The sequence below is a fragment of the Cyprinus carpio genome, chromosome B1 (genome assembly GCF_018340385.1).
Source record: "Cyprinus carpio isolate SPL01 chromosome B1, ASM1834038v1, whole genome shotgun sequence".
Taxonomy (NCBI): domain Eukaryota; kingdom Metazoa; phylum Chordata; class Actinopteri; order Cypriniformes; family Cyprinidae; genus Cyprinus; species Cyprinus carpio.
In genome coordinates, this window is record NC_056597.1 from 7,048,228 (window position 1) to 7,066,547 (window position 18,320).

The 18,320-nt window shown below is 37.2% G+C and overlaps 2 protein-coding genes across 19 annotated transcripts in view; both read right to left on the reverse strand.

Moving 5' to 3' along the window:
• Positions 1-4,562, reverse strand: part of LOC109064273 (potassium voltage-gated channel subfamily KQT member 5-like) — a 93,901-nt gene extending 89,339 nt beyond the window's left edge. Inside the window, exon 1 of the mRNA XM_042716394.1 lies at positions 3,840-4,562. Coding sequence (XP_042572328.1) covers positions 3,840-4,192 — 353 coding nt within the window. The 5' untranslated portion in view covers positions 4,193-4,562. The remainder of the gene's footprint in view (positions 1-3,839) is intronic.
• Positions 4,563-7,793: 3,231 nt separating this feature from the next.
• Positions 7,794-18,320, reverse strand: part of rims1b (regulating synaptic membrane exocytosis 1b) — a 60,818-nt gene continuing 50,291 nt past the window's right edge. For 17 of the 18 annotated variants that reach the window (XM_042716400.1, XM_042716397.1, XM_042716405.1 and 14 more), the window contains 6 exons: positions 13,641-13,858; positions 12,358-12,508; positions 11,641-11,747; positions 11,071-11,172; positions 10,737-10,876; positions 7,794-10,522 (listed from right to left, as the gene is read on the reverse strand). In XM_042716400.1, the coding sequence (XP_042572334.1) occupies positions 10,304-10,522; positions 10,737-10,876; positions 11,071-11,172; positions 11,641-11,747; positions 12,358-12,508; positions 13,641-13,858 (937 nt within the window). In that variant the 3' untranslated portion in view covers positions 7,794-10,303. Of the gene's footprint in view, positions 10,523-10,736; positions 10,877-11,070; positions 11,173-11,640; positions 11,748-12,357; positions 12,509-13,640; positions 13,859-16,786; positions 16,940-18,320 lie in introns of all 18 variants that reach the window. The other variant, XM_042716413.1, reaches the window with a different exon arrangement.

The following is an 18,320-nucleotide window of genomic DNA, read 5'->3' on the forward strand; positions in this document are numbered from 1 at the left end:
ACAGAAAATCCAGAAATCTCCATTTACTAAAATCATGATCTTTCAAAACATAGAGATGACTCAATGTGACTGTGTTTGCCTACTAAGAGGAAGTTCCTCATAAGAAGGAGAAGTACCGTTTGACTTGAGAGAATATCAGTAGAGTTGTGTCTGCAAATGTTCAAGCAGCAGAGAGCGGTTTCACAATGTGACCAGCAGCTTCCTGTTTCTGATGAATGTACATAGGGGAACGTGTCTGTTTGTGAGACACTGTAGAGAATGTTTTCTTAAACCTAAAAGCTTCTAAAATATCTGTCAATGTAAAGTAGCTGTTTAATGTGAAACTGAATGTCTGATGACCAGAATACCTTATCTTTCATCTTACTAAAACTCTCTATTACTCACAACTCTTTCACTGACTATAAGTTTGACTGTCTGAGACTCTCTTTCTTGTATGTTATAAGAAAAAAGACCCACTAAAGATGCTTTCACTTGTTCTTTTTGGCAACAGAAGAAAAGTGAAAATGAAACCAAAAGTTTACTTGTACAAACATGTTCCTGCTCTTAGCAATTTGATGCCACCTTGGCAACACAAGCTTTTGGTTAATACATCCATTCATACATTTTCCAAACCACTTGGGCTGCTGAAGCCTATCCAGCATCTCGGACCATAGGCAGGAAAACACACTAGATGGATTACCAGTCTATCAAAGCTATTAGATAATGTTAACCAATAATCATTTAGGCATTGTTTTAGCAAATTCATATCCAACACCCATATTTTTATGTTCCAATCCATTCCTGCTCTGCATTAGTTCTCAGTGAATACCATATCACTCTAAAATATGCAACGTTATTGATGTAAAACTGATTGTGTATTGCAAATCATGTTGACTTTAAAGAGATAATTAAAACAAACAACAAAAGAAAATTTAGAAAATTGTCTCTAGTCCATAAAATTAATGTCACTGGGTTTCAGTGTTGTTTTGGACCCCATTGGCTTTCATTGTATGAGCAAAAACATATCTTGGTAACACTTAAGTGTAGAGAACAAGTGTCACTATAAACTAGTTGCTTATTAACATGCATATAACTAGCCTATTGGCTGTTTATTAGTACTTATAAAGCACATATTCTGCAAAACCATATTACTTATCCCTAATCCTACCCAACACCTAGTAAACTTAACAATTGCATTACTAACTATTAATAAGCGGCAAATTAGTTGGTTAATAGTGAGAACTGAACCTTAAAATAAAGTGTGACCCATATCTTCTTTTATGTTTGTGTTTAGGGTGAAGTATGTCTTTAAGTTTTAAGTTTGCATCACTTTACTTGAAAACAGCTGTACAGAGGTATGAGTGATGCGGTGATCTGCATATGAGTAAATTTGTGGTATATGCGTGTGTGGGAAGAGTATGGTAAGATGTTACAGCAAAAAAAAAGAGCAACACAGCCACTAAGAGGTGAATGACAACTGCGCTTACAAACGGCAGATATGACAGTGTTAGGTCTCACACTCAAGTGTCTCTTTAACTTAATTCAAATTCTGAAATGGCCTGAAGATCCACTAGTGCAGTGCAAGAGTGAAAACCAAGAAGGTTAACAGCCTCTAAAACATTTGTCAATGGTCTCCAAACAATGGGAAAATATCACTCCATAAACTAGCCGAATGCAAAATAATCAGCTAATTCACATAAAAAGGAACTAAGAATGATTAAAAGGAGAACATTTTTATGTGGTTCTTTCAATAAGAGTGAAATTATAAGCACAATTTTTAATAGCCCCTTCAGAGGAAAGGCTCTGCTCTTTGCATGACTGACACAAACAAGGGCAACATGGCCTGTGTCACTTTCCCTTCAAGTGTCTGCTGACTCTTTCTCCTCCAGCAGCTGTCAATCACATTCAAGTGTCACACTTTTATGAGGCTTCGAGGCCAGCATCTGCTGAAAAGCATCAGGGCAGGGGGAAGTGGAAGTTGACAATGCTGGGAAGCATGGGGTTTTAATGATTTCATTAGGATGTAATATTTTTCAACACCAATTTGCATTTGTGTAACAGAGCTTGTGTAAAGGTTGGCAAGAATGACTTCTTCTAAATTTTTCCATTTAAGGTGAAATGAAAACAACAGATGATAGAATTCTTACTAACTGAAATGCACCTTTAAGACAGAGGGGATTAATTATCCACATAATGGCAAATCATTTTAAATTCTTTTTAATTCTTTGAGTCAGTTAGGGTTAGGGTTATCATATTCATGATGTAGATCATTATATATCCTTAGCATAAACAGCAATTACGCTTTTTTGACAAGACTTACCTCTCTCATAGACTCTCATAACACAACAACACTCTTCCTTATTATGCTCATTATCTGAAGAACACAGTGTTTGGGCTTGCAAAGAACACTTGGTGAGGAATGAATTGTATTGAGACTTGCCCAATCCTTGTAGAACCTACAACAACAAACTAGAGAAAACATAACCTGTCTCAACTCAGTCTTATAACTGGATCATCTGAGGACAAACAATTCAAGACTAAAAGCATAAAATCTAATTGACCATTTCATGGGAGAATTCATAAGCATAAATAAAGGTGTTGAAGTGTTGAAGGAATGAAAATAAGTGTAAGATATGTGCAGGTGTTGAAGCCTGTCCTTCTTTCAGCAGGCTATGCATGAACACAAGATTTGCACAAAACCAATGACATAGAAAATGACTTCACATGGATGAGCAATCTGATTTCTTTCAGAAGAAGAAATGGTAGATCACACAATTTGACTGACCATGACATTAGCCTGCGTCACTTTGCATCTTTTTTTGCCTGACAGAAATGAAGATGCAAAAGCCTAACCTGCCCCACAAGCTTTTGGGATTTAAAAGAACAGTTCACACAAAAATGTAGGGAAAAATCATTTATTTACGCTATAGGTCACTCATTCCAAACCTGTTTTGACCTTTCAAGTCTTCTGAAGTAACACCTGAAAGATTTGTGTGAAGAATGGTCCATAATTTAGGTTGTTATGCATTGATTATCTTTCCCCCTCGGTGGAAGAAGTTCAATTAAACTTGTAAACTAAATTTTATTGAGCAAAGACTTGGAATATAACAAACAGGACCGCTTTCAGGAAACTGGAAGATCCAGTCTCCAATTCACTGTAACTGAGTGGAAAAGAGCAACCAGGACATACTGAATATTTATATTTCTTGCTTTGTGTGTTTCTTTTATACATTGTATACAGTATAATTTTCAAATTTGTTCCTATTTGTGTCTTTGTTAGTGCCTGCTTTGTGTGTTCATGGTATACAGTTTACATGGTATACAGTTTACATGGTATACACAAATGAGAAGCTCTTACAGTCTTTCAGGGCTTCCCCATCCTGAGAGCACATCCTAATCGAACTATCAGTCTTACTATGAATGAATATTTAGCACGTCAGGTTATTTCACTCCACAACAATACCTGATTTGATTAAAAATTCAAGACCATATCCCAAAAGAACCATGCAACCCTCCTGATGCTGTTAAGTTTTGTGTGTAGTCTGCGTTATCGTTACAACCAGAATTAAAACAACAAAGTTAAAAGTCGAATATCGCATTCCCCTAAAATAATACAATCTACCATTTCATTCCACATCGTTAGATTTTACATTTAGATGAAACACAAAAAGGCTTTTATATATGGCTCTAAGCGCCAATATTCCACCTCAGGGATGTTTCCATTCATACGTGGCGATAGTAGCCTACGGCAAAATCTTAAAAGTAACAGGTACACGTTTTCTAGCTGAAAAACTTTGAGAAATTGAGCAAGGCTTTCAGTATACACGAGCCGACTGTGAATGTATAAAGGCAGCACTTACACAAAAGCGTGGTAGATAAAAGCCCAGGATCTTGGTCTCTCCAGCACGTTGTACAGGTAGTTCTGAATCCTCCGGTAGCGCGCGTTTCTCCGGCCGCTTTGCGCGCCGTACACCAGAGGCTTCCCGAGCAGACTCAGCCGAGCGCCCTGCTTCCCCCGCTCTCTTTCCGTGGCCGATGCACCTGTGCCGGCGTGGGACGCGGACAACAGTCCGTCCTCCGGCCGTGAACAATTGTTCTTCATCCTATTACCACATTCCACATTATGCAATCCGTAACTTTCGTCGTGGTGCCCCGGAGAGGTGTTCATCCAGAGGCCGGAGCCGGCCTCATCTCCGCTGTGGTTGCGGGGCATGGCATCACCAACGCGGACCCAAACACGTGTGGCATGCGTACTGTTATATCTCTGGTAGATGCGACGGGAGAGCCAAGAAACTACCAACGCGAAATGTCAAAAATGCTCAAAATATACAATTTACCTCTGGTCGTGACGCGCGAACGCCACTTTCTTCGCTCCTGATATGGACACACTTAAGTAAATGGGAGGTGTATAAAGTCGCTGCTGTCGCTGACCCACGAGAAGAGCCCATCAAAGTGACTTTATATGACTGCAGCAGTGGAGTCTTGCGTGTGCAGCTCGTGTTACTCCAGCGCGCGCTTTTGATGTAACTCCACTTACTGCGCACAGGAAATCAACTGTGCCATTCCGCGCAATCATGCTGTAGCACATATAAAGCGTTTCCGTAATATCTATGTAAATGCTCCTAATCAGCACCCGCTATGAGTCTAATGCAGTCTCACTATTCTGGTAATAATAATTTAATGATTTAGACATGAGAAGTTCTGTCATATTCTTTGTCGCTTGCCCGGCTGGTAAGCTGACGGTTGAGCATTCATGCACGTGTTTACATAGTAAAATGTTTATTTGCATAACAACTCGTTCTTGAAATCGTATTTCCTAAAGTTAAACTGACACGGTGCGAATCCCCAGTGACAGACCACGAGGGCTCCTTTCAGGAATCACCGTGTGAAAAAAGAAAAGTTTCCATTATTAAGAGGAGCTAGTCATGGTTTTAACATCTCAAATTATGCCAACTCAAACTGTTGGACGGCGTTTGTATGTACATCACATAAAGGACATTTCATAGTTTTCATGAAACATTCATTTTATTGCAAAATACAGCTTCAGAACAGAAATCGAGTTTGAGGAGGTAACCATAGCAACAGTGTATTAGTCTAATGTCGCTTTCCGGATTCGCTACATTTGGAAAACAACACAGCAACAGTAACAATAATAATAATAGGCTAATACACATTATAATAAAGACAGTTCAATATTTGCGCCAAAGCTAAACAAATTGGGCCCAATTATCCCTACCAACAAAAATTCGCAGAATGAGTAATTATGATTCGCACTCTGAATAAACTGAAAATAGATTCTAATAGAATTTTTCCTCTAATAAAAGTTTCCTTTCGAATAAAGACTCGGCACTTTTTCCCTTTCATCCTCGTAGTATAACTGTCAGACAGCCCATGTGACTAAACCCAAAATAAAATCCACACTAGCTCTGTGTTTTCTGTGTGGGCATGCTCGCCCTCCCCTACAGTTAAACTCTGAACTCCTGCTGTATCATAACGATCCATCTGTGACAGGAAGAAATAATGGACAACATGCTTATTCATCTTTTTATCTTCGGGTACTCCGACATCGTACTATGCAAAAGAGCAATTTAAGTCTATTTGATTGTCAAATTAGAGCTCTTGAGGTTAACGGTCACTGATGGACCAGACTACAGCGCAGGCGCTTCTTCCATCGGTTTTATTGGCTTCAGTCGCGCTTTTCCGTCATGAATCCCATACAGCAGTAACTGATTGGGAAACCGTGGCTTTGTGTTCTTCTCTTGGTCACTGTGCTTTCTTTTTAGTGAGCATTGTGTGCTGCGACAGTAAGCAACATCTTGTGCTGGATTTGTTCAATGTCCGTATAAATAATTAACCAGTAGAGGTGATGAATACAAATTCAGTTGTTCAGCTCTGTTTTCCACCATTTTTTAACTACCAAAAACCATTTAGCATTGTTTCAGGACTCAGCATCACAATATGATTTTGCCAAGTAAGACATGTTCCTGGATCAACATCTTTTGTTGATCCTGGATCAACATTACTGTCCAAAAATACAGACTTAACCCAATCCCTACCCCTAAACCTAACTTTACCCACAATTTATTTCTAAAATCAGAGGGAAATGATAGCTGATTAACAAGGGTGTAGATGCACCTTAGCCTAAAACTGACATTTCCTGAAAAGTTATCTCTCAATTCTGATTGGTTGATTGGAATGATGTTCCTGGATCAGCAAGGATGTTGATCCAGGAAAATGTTGTACTTGGTCAAATCACGCTCACCAGAGACATATATAGATCGGTGGCCTCCATTTGCTTCTCAACCTTGTATCCAATGACTCAGAATCCAGCATGTATGTAAACAGTATGCGAAGGAGTTCCAATCGTCTACATTAGAGGCATAAGTACGCTCAGACTCACATTCATTCTAGCTCATCAAGGGCTAAGAATAGAAGTCTACACTTCACCATCTGCGTGCTACTGGTGTGTTTATGCGACTTACTCTCTTATGCATTTTATATGGTGAGAAACTTGAGAAAATGATCCAGTAAAGCCCACAATGGAAATCACTTCTGCTTGCCCTGAGCTCTGTTGCTGCAACCAGCACCATCACTTGCCATCAGTCATGAGAGGAGCACTGGGGTCATTGGCTGAACACACAGAGACATGTATCAGGCTAATTGCTGTGACGCGAGCTGGCGAGGCAACGGGGAAGGACATGCAATTATGTGGCTCTGCAATAGATGACAATACAGGTTAAGTGAATTGCATATAGTCACTTTTTTATTTTAGGCGGAGTTTGTTGGTTAAATTTGATGGTAAGTAGCCTACATTAATAGGGTCTGGTTACTTGTAGCCTATCTCTGTAGTACACTGAAGTGGACATACTGGTTCTTGATTTTTGAATGAATCAATTGATAGACACATTCTTGCTACTAATTTACTTTAAAATCTAAGGTCTAAAATGATAGCAATAATTGCATAATTTTTTTTGACTGCAGGGTTAAGTCTGAGCATTGCAAAGAAAGCGAGCCCTGACTGGATGCTGAGTTCATGATTCTCCTCCACTGTGTTATCACACGAACCGAATCTCTGAAGAAGATTCTAATAATCGTCTGCCCTCTGCTGCTGAGTGTAAGGATAACTCTCACGAAGCCATTCAGTCAGCATTAGGATTGCAATAGAGCAGACAGAAGTAAGTTGTCACAAAAATATTTAAATATATTTCGGTAACTATAAAGATTTGAGTCAAATGTGCTATAACAATGTTTTTTCAAGCAGCGGGTTTGTAAAGACTTAATTCAAACCACTTAGAGTATTTTTTTTAAATAAATCTTTCTGCTATAAGTTGGATGATGTCATGAATGAGACTTTTCTCTGAAATTTCTCTGTATTTTGGTTTTCTTTCCACTCACATAGCCTACACTTATGCGCATATAGTATTATTGTGAGAAATTATAAATGTAGAATGTTTATTGCTATGGTTGCACTCATGAACCGTGATTGGTGGAAAATGGATGGAAACTTCATGTGGACCTCAGAAAGGTCATGAATGGGGTCATATACAAGACAGATTGCATACAGATGTTATTGCTCCTAAACAAAACCTTAGAGGGTACTGGCCAGAGCCAACATTATAGAAAAGCACTATTAGATGATTAAATATATGGTCAGAAATGTTGAAAGTATAAGTGCAGGTCAAAAGCAGTGATTAGTTTTATTTATTTTCAAACTTTCTTAAAGCTGGGGTAATATATGGACTTAAGTCTGTTCGTCTAATCACTGTTGATAAATGAAAAGTTTCATGAACAAGAAAAGAACAAACATAGGGTTGAAATTTCTTTCACACACTTTTTTTTTATTTGGAAATAATAAAAATGAACTCTCTTTTTCATTATTATTTTTTTTTTAATATAAAACATACACATCGTATGAGCCACACCTGTATACAAACAGAAATGTTGCAGTGAATACTTTTTCTTTTTCATCATCTCAGTGGAACACATACTAGAAGTTGTAAACAGTCAGCATTGTTTTTCTCCTCTACCCAAGAATACTGATCAAGTAAAAGAAACACCTGTCTCTCATGAAGAAAAACAATCAAATTGTTCTGATAGCAGAGGTGAAGAATTTGGCTCGAAAGCACAGAGAAAATGACGATCTGGCTACAGCTTTAGAGCGGAGTGGTTCGGCCCTCTAAAAGTGACAGTGAGAGCTCTAGATTTGGACCCATAGGATGAGAAAGGTGTCCGCTCAGCGGTCCCTCGTATTGGGATGGTTGTTCTCAAAAGTAAGCCTTGGCCCCTTTGCAAATATGGCTTAACCACATGGTCGTCTCATATTTACAACACATGCACTAATAAGTCTCTGTGCATCTACATTTATATTTAACATGGATACTGTTGTGTATGTATGATATATTTTTGACATTTCCTGTTTTGATATCTGTATACTCTTGAATAACTTGATGGGATGTATACACATTTTCTAGGTTAATTTCTGTGGTTTTGAGGTAAATTATGATACAGTAAAATCTGTAAAACATGAGGGAGGTTAGTTTTTGTTCAGTGTTACAGTACAGCACTTCCCCCTAAGGGATATAAAAGACTAAAAAGCAATAATCAAAAAAAAAGAAAAAAAAAAGAAAAAGAAAAATGGAAAGAAAATATGCTGCAACATTCAGCACTGAATGGAGGACATGAACTAGTTTTTTAGCTGATCTGAAAAGTCTGAGTGAAAGCAAATGGCTTCTTTTTCTTGGTTTATCTCTTATATTCAAGTACAAGCAAACTGTACAGGTACATGCAACATACAAGCTGGCCTACAGTATGTTGAACTAACACATATCTATTTCTGTTACTTTTTAACATTTGTGTAGTCTGTTTTACAAAAATGTGCATGCAGCTGGGAACTGATCCGAGTCATGCTGCTCCGCCGCACTGGAGGGAGGGGCCAGTGGCCTGATAGATGATTGGTGTTTATGCTCGTAATGGCAAAATCGGATTGGTCACTTCAACATTTACAGAGACACACGAGAGGAATTTGCATTTGCATGACTCTTTTCTCTGTTTTCTCTCAAGTACACAAAGTGGAAATGCAATTAACAAGCTAGTTGTCTTGATTTAATTTTTTATATATATATATATTTTTTTTTAAATGTAAAAATCAAGCTTTTGTGCTTGCATTTTTAATTCAAAATAAAGACGTATGTGCAAGGGCTCGGGCCAATCGTGTGACCTCAGAGTGGTACAGTATAGGTTGAAAGTGGCTTTTGCTAAACCACATATATCAAAAAGAGAAATGTACGTCTGCACAAACACTTAGCATCAAACAAAGCTTTAGTGTCTGAAAAACTCTATGTATCAAGATTTACTTGACAGATGAAAACATAACTGTATAGATTTCCTTTACCAAAGACCTTACCAAAATGGAAATTGTACAAGTACACAAATATGTTTATCTTGGTACATAGTGTTTTTCATGAACTAAATATCTACTTTTTAATAGCATTTAATGATAAGTGTAAACATCTAAAAATCGAATTCAGTTCACTGAATAAGATGATGTATTGCAACGTACTGTAGCATAATGTAATAGTTTCAGTTGATAAAAGTAAATAAAAATGTGCAAAGAAATGTATTTCCAGATACGTTGTCTTCGATCTCATTTTTAGCATTTCCTGTCATTTTCGCAGTACACTGGACAACACAAACCTGTTGTTTTTCATTAAAAAAAGAAGTGAAATAAACTACGAGAGCGGCCTCCGTTAGGTGTCACATACGTTGAAAACAGAGGAACTTTTTTGGATGAAAAAGACCATGGCTTTGGGTCCTCCAGGTTTAGGCACCAAGAAAGGCCCTGCCCTTCCAAACAACCTCCCCAGGGGACGCCCTACATCTTTCAAGTTCCTGACATTACACTTTCAGTACAAATAGGGTTTAGATAGGGCCTCGACTGAGGCCCCACAATCCCTTGGTCAGAGGTCACCTTTGTTTTTGGGTTGATACATTCTGATGCTCTGTTAAAAACTAGCTAACGTACATTTCAATGAAGACTTGACTGAATGTCACACTGCTTTCTATGTCGCCCTAAAGCGGTGCTTCCCGCGTGCTAGTGTAGACAGCCCTAAATCTCACGCGACAAACAGTGAGAGAAACAAACGATTTCATTTAGGACAAACAAATTTGGCAGAACACGGGCTACCAACAAAGAGGAAAACAAAAACAAAGTCACAGGAGTGATTGTCAGATTTGAACAAAGCTTTGTGTTATTTCATCGCATTTTCTGCCTGGCTCTTATTGTTGTCCTGTTGTCTCTCAGACTGTGCTTTATGTTATTAGCCCACTACGATCGAACCCCCGCAGGTGCCGGCGAACTGTCCAGGGATGACTGAGAAGCACGTCGAGTTAGAGAGGCAAGAGTTGGGTCGACTAGGGAAGAAGGCGGGAAAAGTTTGTACCAGCCAATCACGTTGCTGGAGAGGTCCAGTTCCTCTAGTAGGATTTGTGCAACTCCCATGAATGATTTGTGGTCCATTCGTCCATAATCTCCCCATACAATTACCTAATAGGATGAAAATCAACAGATTCATCAGTGGATGGCCCTCTCAGGTCACATAATCAAAGTTAATAATATCTAATCTCACAAGTGTGATCCATTTAAACTAGACACGCAGCCCTTCAAATGACATTTTCTCAGAGAAGACTCGTTCGACTGCCTCATCAGCTGCAAAATTAAACGGCATGTTGAAAATAGACAAATAAACCACATGACTCACTTGTAACACTTTACCCTGTGGACTTTCTTCAAACTGCAGCGTTTGCTGGTACAGCGGGTCGAGTGTCTTGCGTGCAATTTTTGTCTTCTTCTTAGCTACATACGCCCCATTGTGTAGAAGATAGACTTTGACATAAGGAGCTATGCAAAGAATGAATCAAATTAGGCAGATATTAACAGTGCATACTGACATTAGTGCGACTAGCTCTGATAAATCAGACTGCTTTTTGTATCAGCTAGAACTGCTTGATGAGTTATATTATGGCTGAGTAATGTGAGACATATGGAGGTTGAATCAGAAGCAGCGAGTTCAGAATAGAGCAGAAGTGACTCACCGGGGAGTGATTTGGACCCTGGTTTTTGGATGAGACCTCGTGCTCTTATCACCTCCACCTCCAGCTGGCCTTTCTTATTCACCATGCCAATCTGAATGTCACCTGGACATCACAGAATAAGCAAATAAAATGATTTATTTACATGGTGCATTTGCTTAATGGACTTACTCAAATGGTTCATGCAAAAAGCATTTCCGACATACTGCGGTTTCCATTAGCAGTTATTTTGTACTGAAATATGTAAGTGAATGAGGGATGTAAATTAAATTGAATGTATTTAGTACAATTATAAGTGCAATAATAATAATAATACAACATTGGACTGTATATCGGGCTTATGTTCAATGGAAATAAACTAAATTCTAAATTCTTTCTATTTGTTTACCTCAATAATGTCTTAAATTACATTGATGCCTTTTCTCCACAGATATTTATAGACATTATGCAATTATTTTAAAATTAATCACAATCAATTACATCTACAATAATGTATGTAAATTGTTAACAACTTGGGATAAGGATAGTATGCTACAAAGGAGAAAGATTAAAGAACAAAAATCAAAAACTTACCAATTGCTGGTGTGGCAAGGGTTTGTCGACCAACTAGTTGAGCAGGGCCCAGTCCATCCAGGAAGTCACTGAACTGAGTCTCGACTCGAACTGCTGGGAAGATTGGACTGACCAAGACAAACAATAATATGAAATACTGCAGGTGCTGTTCTTTCTGATTTATAGTAGATTCATTTAAAAATCAAGTAATTGGATCTGAACGTTTTGGAGATAAAATTCAGTATTTAGTCTTGTTTTAATGATCAGTGGACCCAAAGTATTGTAGGTTTATATGCAGGTATGTTGTTCCCACAAACTTAACATTTAAGGCATAATGGCAATGCCTGACTGACGGTTGTCAGGGTAACAGGAACGGCACTTAAAGAGGCTGCTATTTCTAGACAATAATAACCTTGGTTTAAGATGGGGAATTTCGGAAGAGAAAAAAATATGGAAAATGTCAAATTATGCTGGATCGCTGTATTTACAGAAACAGGAAATTGCTCCAACTGACCCATGCTTTAGGACAGACATGTAAATACAATAACTCTCTATTGGTATGAAATGATAAGAACTAAAGTTTCTATGTTGTTTTAGAGAATATGTAACAGATGTTTGGAAAAGTGCTTCACCAAATGCAGTGCAATATACAAAAAAAAAAAAAAAAAAAAAAAAACACAAGTCCTGCATACATTTAGAAGTTTTGATAAAACACTAATAAAGCAGAAGGAAACTTACCTGCCCTCAGAGTTGTAGCTGTTCATGCTTCCGTTGTTAGATTCACGGCTGGGTTGACGACTCATATTCCTCTGCAATTCCACAGCCATTCCCGTCTCCTGACTGCGCTGGATCGTCCCTTGACTGCCCTTTGACTTCTTACTGGATGCCTCTGAAGATGGACAGATTTCACAAACAATCAGGAATAGAGACTTTTAAGAGAAATCTGTATCATTCATTTAGAGAAAAAAGACAAATCTGTATCTGTCCTTTGTGATTTTCTGTGATAAAGTTTTAAAGAGTTGGATCATTGTCCTCTCTAAACAATACTGGTCAAGCTGCACACTATCTCTTTACTATACGACATCATTTTTGATGTTAAATGCAGACAGCGAAATAATTTGACAGTGCTGGTAGCTCCCACCGGGATGGACGCTAACTGTACTGTGTTAACCACCCCCCTTTATCTCTCTTAAAAACAAGGGCATGTCTCGTCATCCCAAATCCCTTTTTGTCTGCTTACATAAAACAGAGAGAACATAATGCAGTTCCCCCGGAGGTCTTAGACTCCTCTAACGTGCTTTCAAGACTTTTTCAAAAGGAACAAGCTCTGTGGCACTGACATGATCGCCTGATGAAAAATCGTATTATATCAAACAATGCAGAGTGAGTGCTGACATCTGAAAGCACTAAAATGGCCACAGGTGCCCCTTTGAAAAGACCCTGCTCATATTTGATGAGGACAAACCATAGCTAAAGCATACCCTTGAACTCATAGCAGGATACTAATCAAGTTATTTTTACCATATCGTTATATGGCAGTAAGAGTAGTATGCTAGCATGCAGTTCTGAATTCAGCATAAGTGAAAAAGGAAAGGTAGGCCTAAAATGCAGTTCCATAAGCATTGAGTGCCCTCTTGTGTTGTCTAGTGAAAACACTTAATGTAGAAATCTTTGAAATATTGAAATGAACTGGTTTCCAAGGCTCATTGGACAAAACCTATTCTGTCATTTTTGCAAAATATATATTTTTTTGCTTCTGGCACATTTTACACTTTCAGAGTGAAATGTGCAATAAAAAGCGTGTTCATTTTTTCCTAAACAGATGAGTATAAATGTGGCAGCATTTTATTATGTTGGTTGTTGTACGTATGTTGTACACATTTGAGGCTTAATATTAAGAAATGTGCATTGTGCACAAGTAGTAGTCCAAATAAAGTTGAATTATAATTGTTATATCAATAAGTCTCGAGTGTAAGTAAGTAAATATGATAATAGATTTGAACTATATTTAGTATAGTTACCTGTTTGACTGATCTGTGAGGTGCTTCGGCTGCGACGGTTTCCCACGATAGCAACGAATCGAGCATTGAGGCTGGAGCGGCGCTTTTTCGCTCCGGTTCCAACTGTTCCCAGGGCAGTGTCAGACTGGCTGCCGTCCGTTCGCTCCGACGTGTTGATGTCACCGCTAACGCTTGTGCTCTTTAGCATGCTTCGACCAGATGAGGCTCTGACTTGTCGACTGTAAGCAAGAGAAAGCAAGTAAAAGAGAGATAAACAAAATCAGTAACAAATTAGTTGATACAGTATATAAAGGTAATAGACACTAACTGACACAGACACTGTTGAAAATTATATTCAAAATGCTTTATTCTTTTATGGGTGTATTTACAACACAGCCTACTAACTATATCACTGATTCTAACCTTAGCACAAAATTTAAAAAAAAAGAAGCTATTTTTGTCCAATCAAATGATTTTGCACAAACCAGCATGGAACATAAAATACATAACATCCATATTTTCAGCTAGATTTTCTATATGAAATTAGCCTGAACCATGACTCCTGCAGTAGTCTAGTTAACACCGGTTAAAGACTCCATAAAATCATTTGACAAGCAAAGTTTTATTTGATTTGCTACTTGCTAATTGCTTCCAGGCAGAATAGAGAGGTTCAGGATCCAGAAATAAAAATCCCATTGATTTTCTCCATTGGGGATTTGACTTCTTGTGAGCTATGTTGTTCTTAATTAATGGTATATGCTTTTGCTGAAGCCATCAAACTGCATTCATATTATTATTATTTTTTTTTATATTATCATGTTCACCAGTGTATTCCTGGTGAAAAACTACATTACCCATGATTCTGCAGAGACCTCTCCACCAATCAGAGAATTGCAACAAGCAGATCCCTCCAAAATAACAGTGGCCGCTAATTCCCATGAAGCACTCATAAACTACTTAAATGTTTGTAACACATAATGTTTTTTCATGAGGTCCTCAAGACTTATACCTGAGATAACATTATTGTGTTAATTAAACAGCAACATGTTTGGTTTAGTTATTCAAACTGTTCATATTATGACACAGTAGAACACTTTGACAGTGCAACCATGTCCTCTGCTGCCCACTGGGGGTTCGGAGGAGCTCCCTTGTGTCTGCGCCCACTGACGGAGTCAAGGTACTGCAGGACTGTCCAGTTGCACCCTCTCCATCATCTCTACACCCTAACCCCCTCTCTGTGGGACACAGGGTGGGGATAGGAAGTAAGGAGGTGGGTCTCTCTTCCACAGGCTGGAGGGTAGTGACAGAGGGGTGAGCAGACAGGGGTCTGCGTTTGGGACCCAGTGCTGGCTCAGTATTCAAGCATGGGAGGTATGAGGTGAGGCATGCAAAGAGGGCTCTAATACACACATTACAATACACAGGACACACATTTACACAGACAGAGTTGCACGTGAATGAAGCAGAATACAAATAAATGAATTCAAACAGCATGCACAATGAACCTCTCAAAAATATGTAGGGTAAAGGATCATTTTTAAGACTGCAGAGAAGAATATTCCAATGCAATTTGAATAGCTGAAGCCTCTTTTTGGTAAAATTAAGATATATTAAATATAAAATGAAGACAGATAATATATGAATACTTTCATTATTTTTCAACATCTATATTTACAATTCAGTGAATGTGTAGGGAAACTGAATATTTTTGACAATAGTACATTTACGTTTTTAACTATTTACAACCACATTTTGCCTTCACTATCTAATTTTAAAGGTTGTGACAAATAAACTTAAATATTTCATAGTCAATTTATATATCAAAAATTGCATTATAATTATAAAAGAAGTAGCTTCATAGAAAAGTTTTAGACAGTGTTTAGTATGTCACACTAGCAACTTCCCAAAATGAGTTTACGTCAACTGCTTATGTTTGTTTGAACCAAGCAGACTTCATTCAAATTGATATCTAGTGTGTGGCTTCAAATTGATCAGAAAAGCTGAAGATATAATTGGTTAGTAAAGCCCAAATATATCAGAAAAGAGAGAGGAAAAGAAAAGATGCTCATAGTGTCTGTTTTCCATTTCTATTACTAGGCATTTGGTAATATTTATTGGTTGTGGTTAATCACTCTGGACATACAATTTCTAGTGCCTCTATAGTCAAGTACAGTAATTTGCATTTGTATACAGAACTTTTCACATTTTATGTGGTTTCATAGCAACTTTAAAAGAAATAATAATGTCTTAAATTGTGGCAAGGACAAAAACATTAAAAACGGGAAAAACGCCTCAAGAGGAACCAGACTCAGCTATAGGAGCATATACTAAATAATCTACATATACTAAATATTATCTAGTTACTTAGAATGTGTAATACAAGTTATTTTTATTAAATAATTGTAATAATTATTCCCCCCCCAAAAAAAGTCAGTTTTAAATTATTATTATTTAATAATTAATATAATAATTAACATAATTCTTTTTCTTTTCATTTTATATTTATATTTATGCAGTTTATCTTTTTTTTAGCATTATACACTTTTATCTGAAGGGATGTAATTGCATTAAAGGTATACTTTTTTAATCAATTCATGCGTTCTCTGGGAATAAAACCCCTAAACTTGTGATATGTTCTACTGTTTATGCTTCAGGAATGCAATTTTTCTTCTTACCATCGTCATTGACTCCTTTATGTAAATTAGTCTTATTATAGAATGTGCCATGTTCACAAAAGTAAGTGTTATTAAGGTTTCACTATTACCCACCATGGTGTGCAGGTGGTAAATGGAATTTTATGCAAGAGAGATGTTGTGTACATTTTCTAGTGATCATGGCAGCAGTAATTCATCAAATGAGGATCAAATGTTGAAGAAGAACTGGGCATATGTCCAGATGTGCGGTGAGGTTGAGCATGCTTTTGCATTTTAAAGAGCCAACTACGAAGGGATCATAAAGTCTCAGTGAAGTATGACAGATTGTGGTAGTCTGTTGGCCGGCAAGATGAGGACGTTAGTTGAGCAAATTTCTATGTGCTGTTACTGGATTTGCAAACTGGTACTAGAAGCTCTTTTTGTTGTTTTTTTTTCTGATATGAGGTAAGGATCAAATTTTATTCGGTGGTGGATAAGGTGAAGACTTGGGCAGTGGGAGCTGGTCCATGTTACCTCACATCTCCAGCCACCGTATGACGTCTGCGTTTAAGCTCCTCAGAGAAACGTCTCTTTCCCAGACTCCTCCTGTTGTCTGTTCCATTCACCCCCCATGAAATCCTTCTCTCTTTCTTTTCATCTCCTTTACAACTCTCCAACGACTTCGACCTTTGACACCCAATGCAATATGCATGCATGCAATAGAGCACAAGCCATAATAGCAAGGAAAGTAAATCATGCAAAAAATAAAAATGTAACAAGCCATGCACAAGACAGAGAGCTAAGAGCATGCAAATGTTAAACACATTGGTAAATAACAAACAAAGAAATATCACAATCTGAGGACACATAATTTTTGATGTGACCTGAATTGATTAATTGCTGCTTTGTATAGAATCATTTTAAAATGTTACTAGGGAGAAATATTATGATTGTTGTAGAGGAAGATAAATAAGCTATCCAAGTGAATGTTTCAGGGATTTTTTTTTTCAGAGAAAGGAAAATTAGCAAAGTGCTAAAGAGAAAGAAAAAAACTAAAAAGTACAAAAACAATCTTTTTATTTACTTTAATGTCCTATAAACACATATACATGTGTGCATTCTGACCTAAATCTTGTATTCACAGACCTAGGCTGAATATACCAATTTTGTGTGTAGGGTCCAAAATAAACCCAAATCAATCCAAAAATTTAACCCCAACTGGCAATTAAGAGTGAAGGAAAAAAAAAAAAAAAAAAAGGTAGTGGTCTATTACATCACTAATTTTAGATAACTATATCTAATTACTTTTAGATATTTTTACCTACTTCTTTTATAACATTGACTTTAAGAAAATCTTGTACCATATTCTTATTTTACGGAGCCCCGCACATGGCATGCAGGACAAAAATAGTAGGCTAAATTGTGTGCACAATTTACTATTTCGTTCCCTGGATATGCTAAATCATGCACACGATTTATAAATCGAGGGAATGAATTAGTAAATTGTGCACACGATTTAGCAAATCAAGGCAACAAATAGTAATTGTGTACATGTTTTAGTACATTGAGGTAACGAATTAGTAAATTGTGCAAACGATTTATAAATCGAGGGAACGAATTAGTAACTGTGTGCACGTTTTAGAACATCGAGAGAACGAGTTAGTAAATTGTGCGCACAATTTATTTTTTCTTGCATGTCATGTGCGGGGCTCCATAATATTTAAATCGGAAGAGAAAGAAAATTTATTCCATTATTTGTTATCGATAACATGAAGTGTATGAAACATTACATAAAGTCAGGCTTTCCCAAACTGGGTGTTGTGAAGGAACTGCAGCAAGTTTGTAATAAATTGATGCTAATAAAGCTAATAATTAATACAATCTTAAAAATATCAAATTTAATATATAAAAGAGAAGAATTGTGGAGAATCAGTGAATTATGAATAATTTACTGCATTTTTTTAATATTAAGTAATCATGTAATCAATAAAAAAGTAACAGTAATCTGATTAGTGAGTATTTTAAATTGTAACAATCTAATTACAACTATTTTTGGAACCTGCAAAAA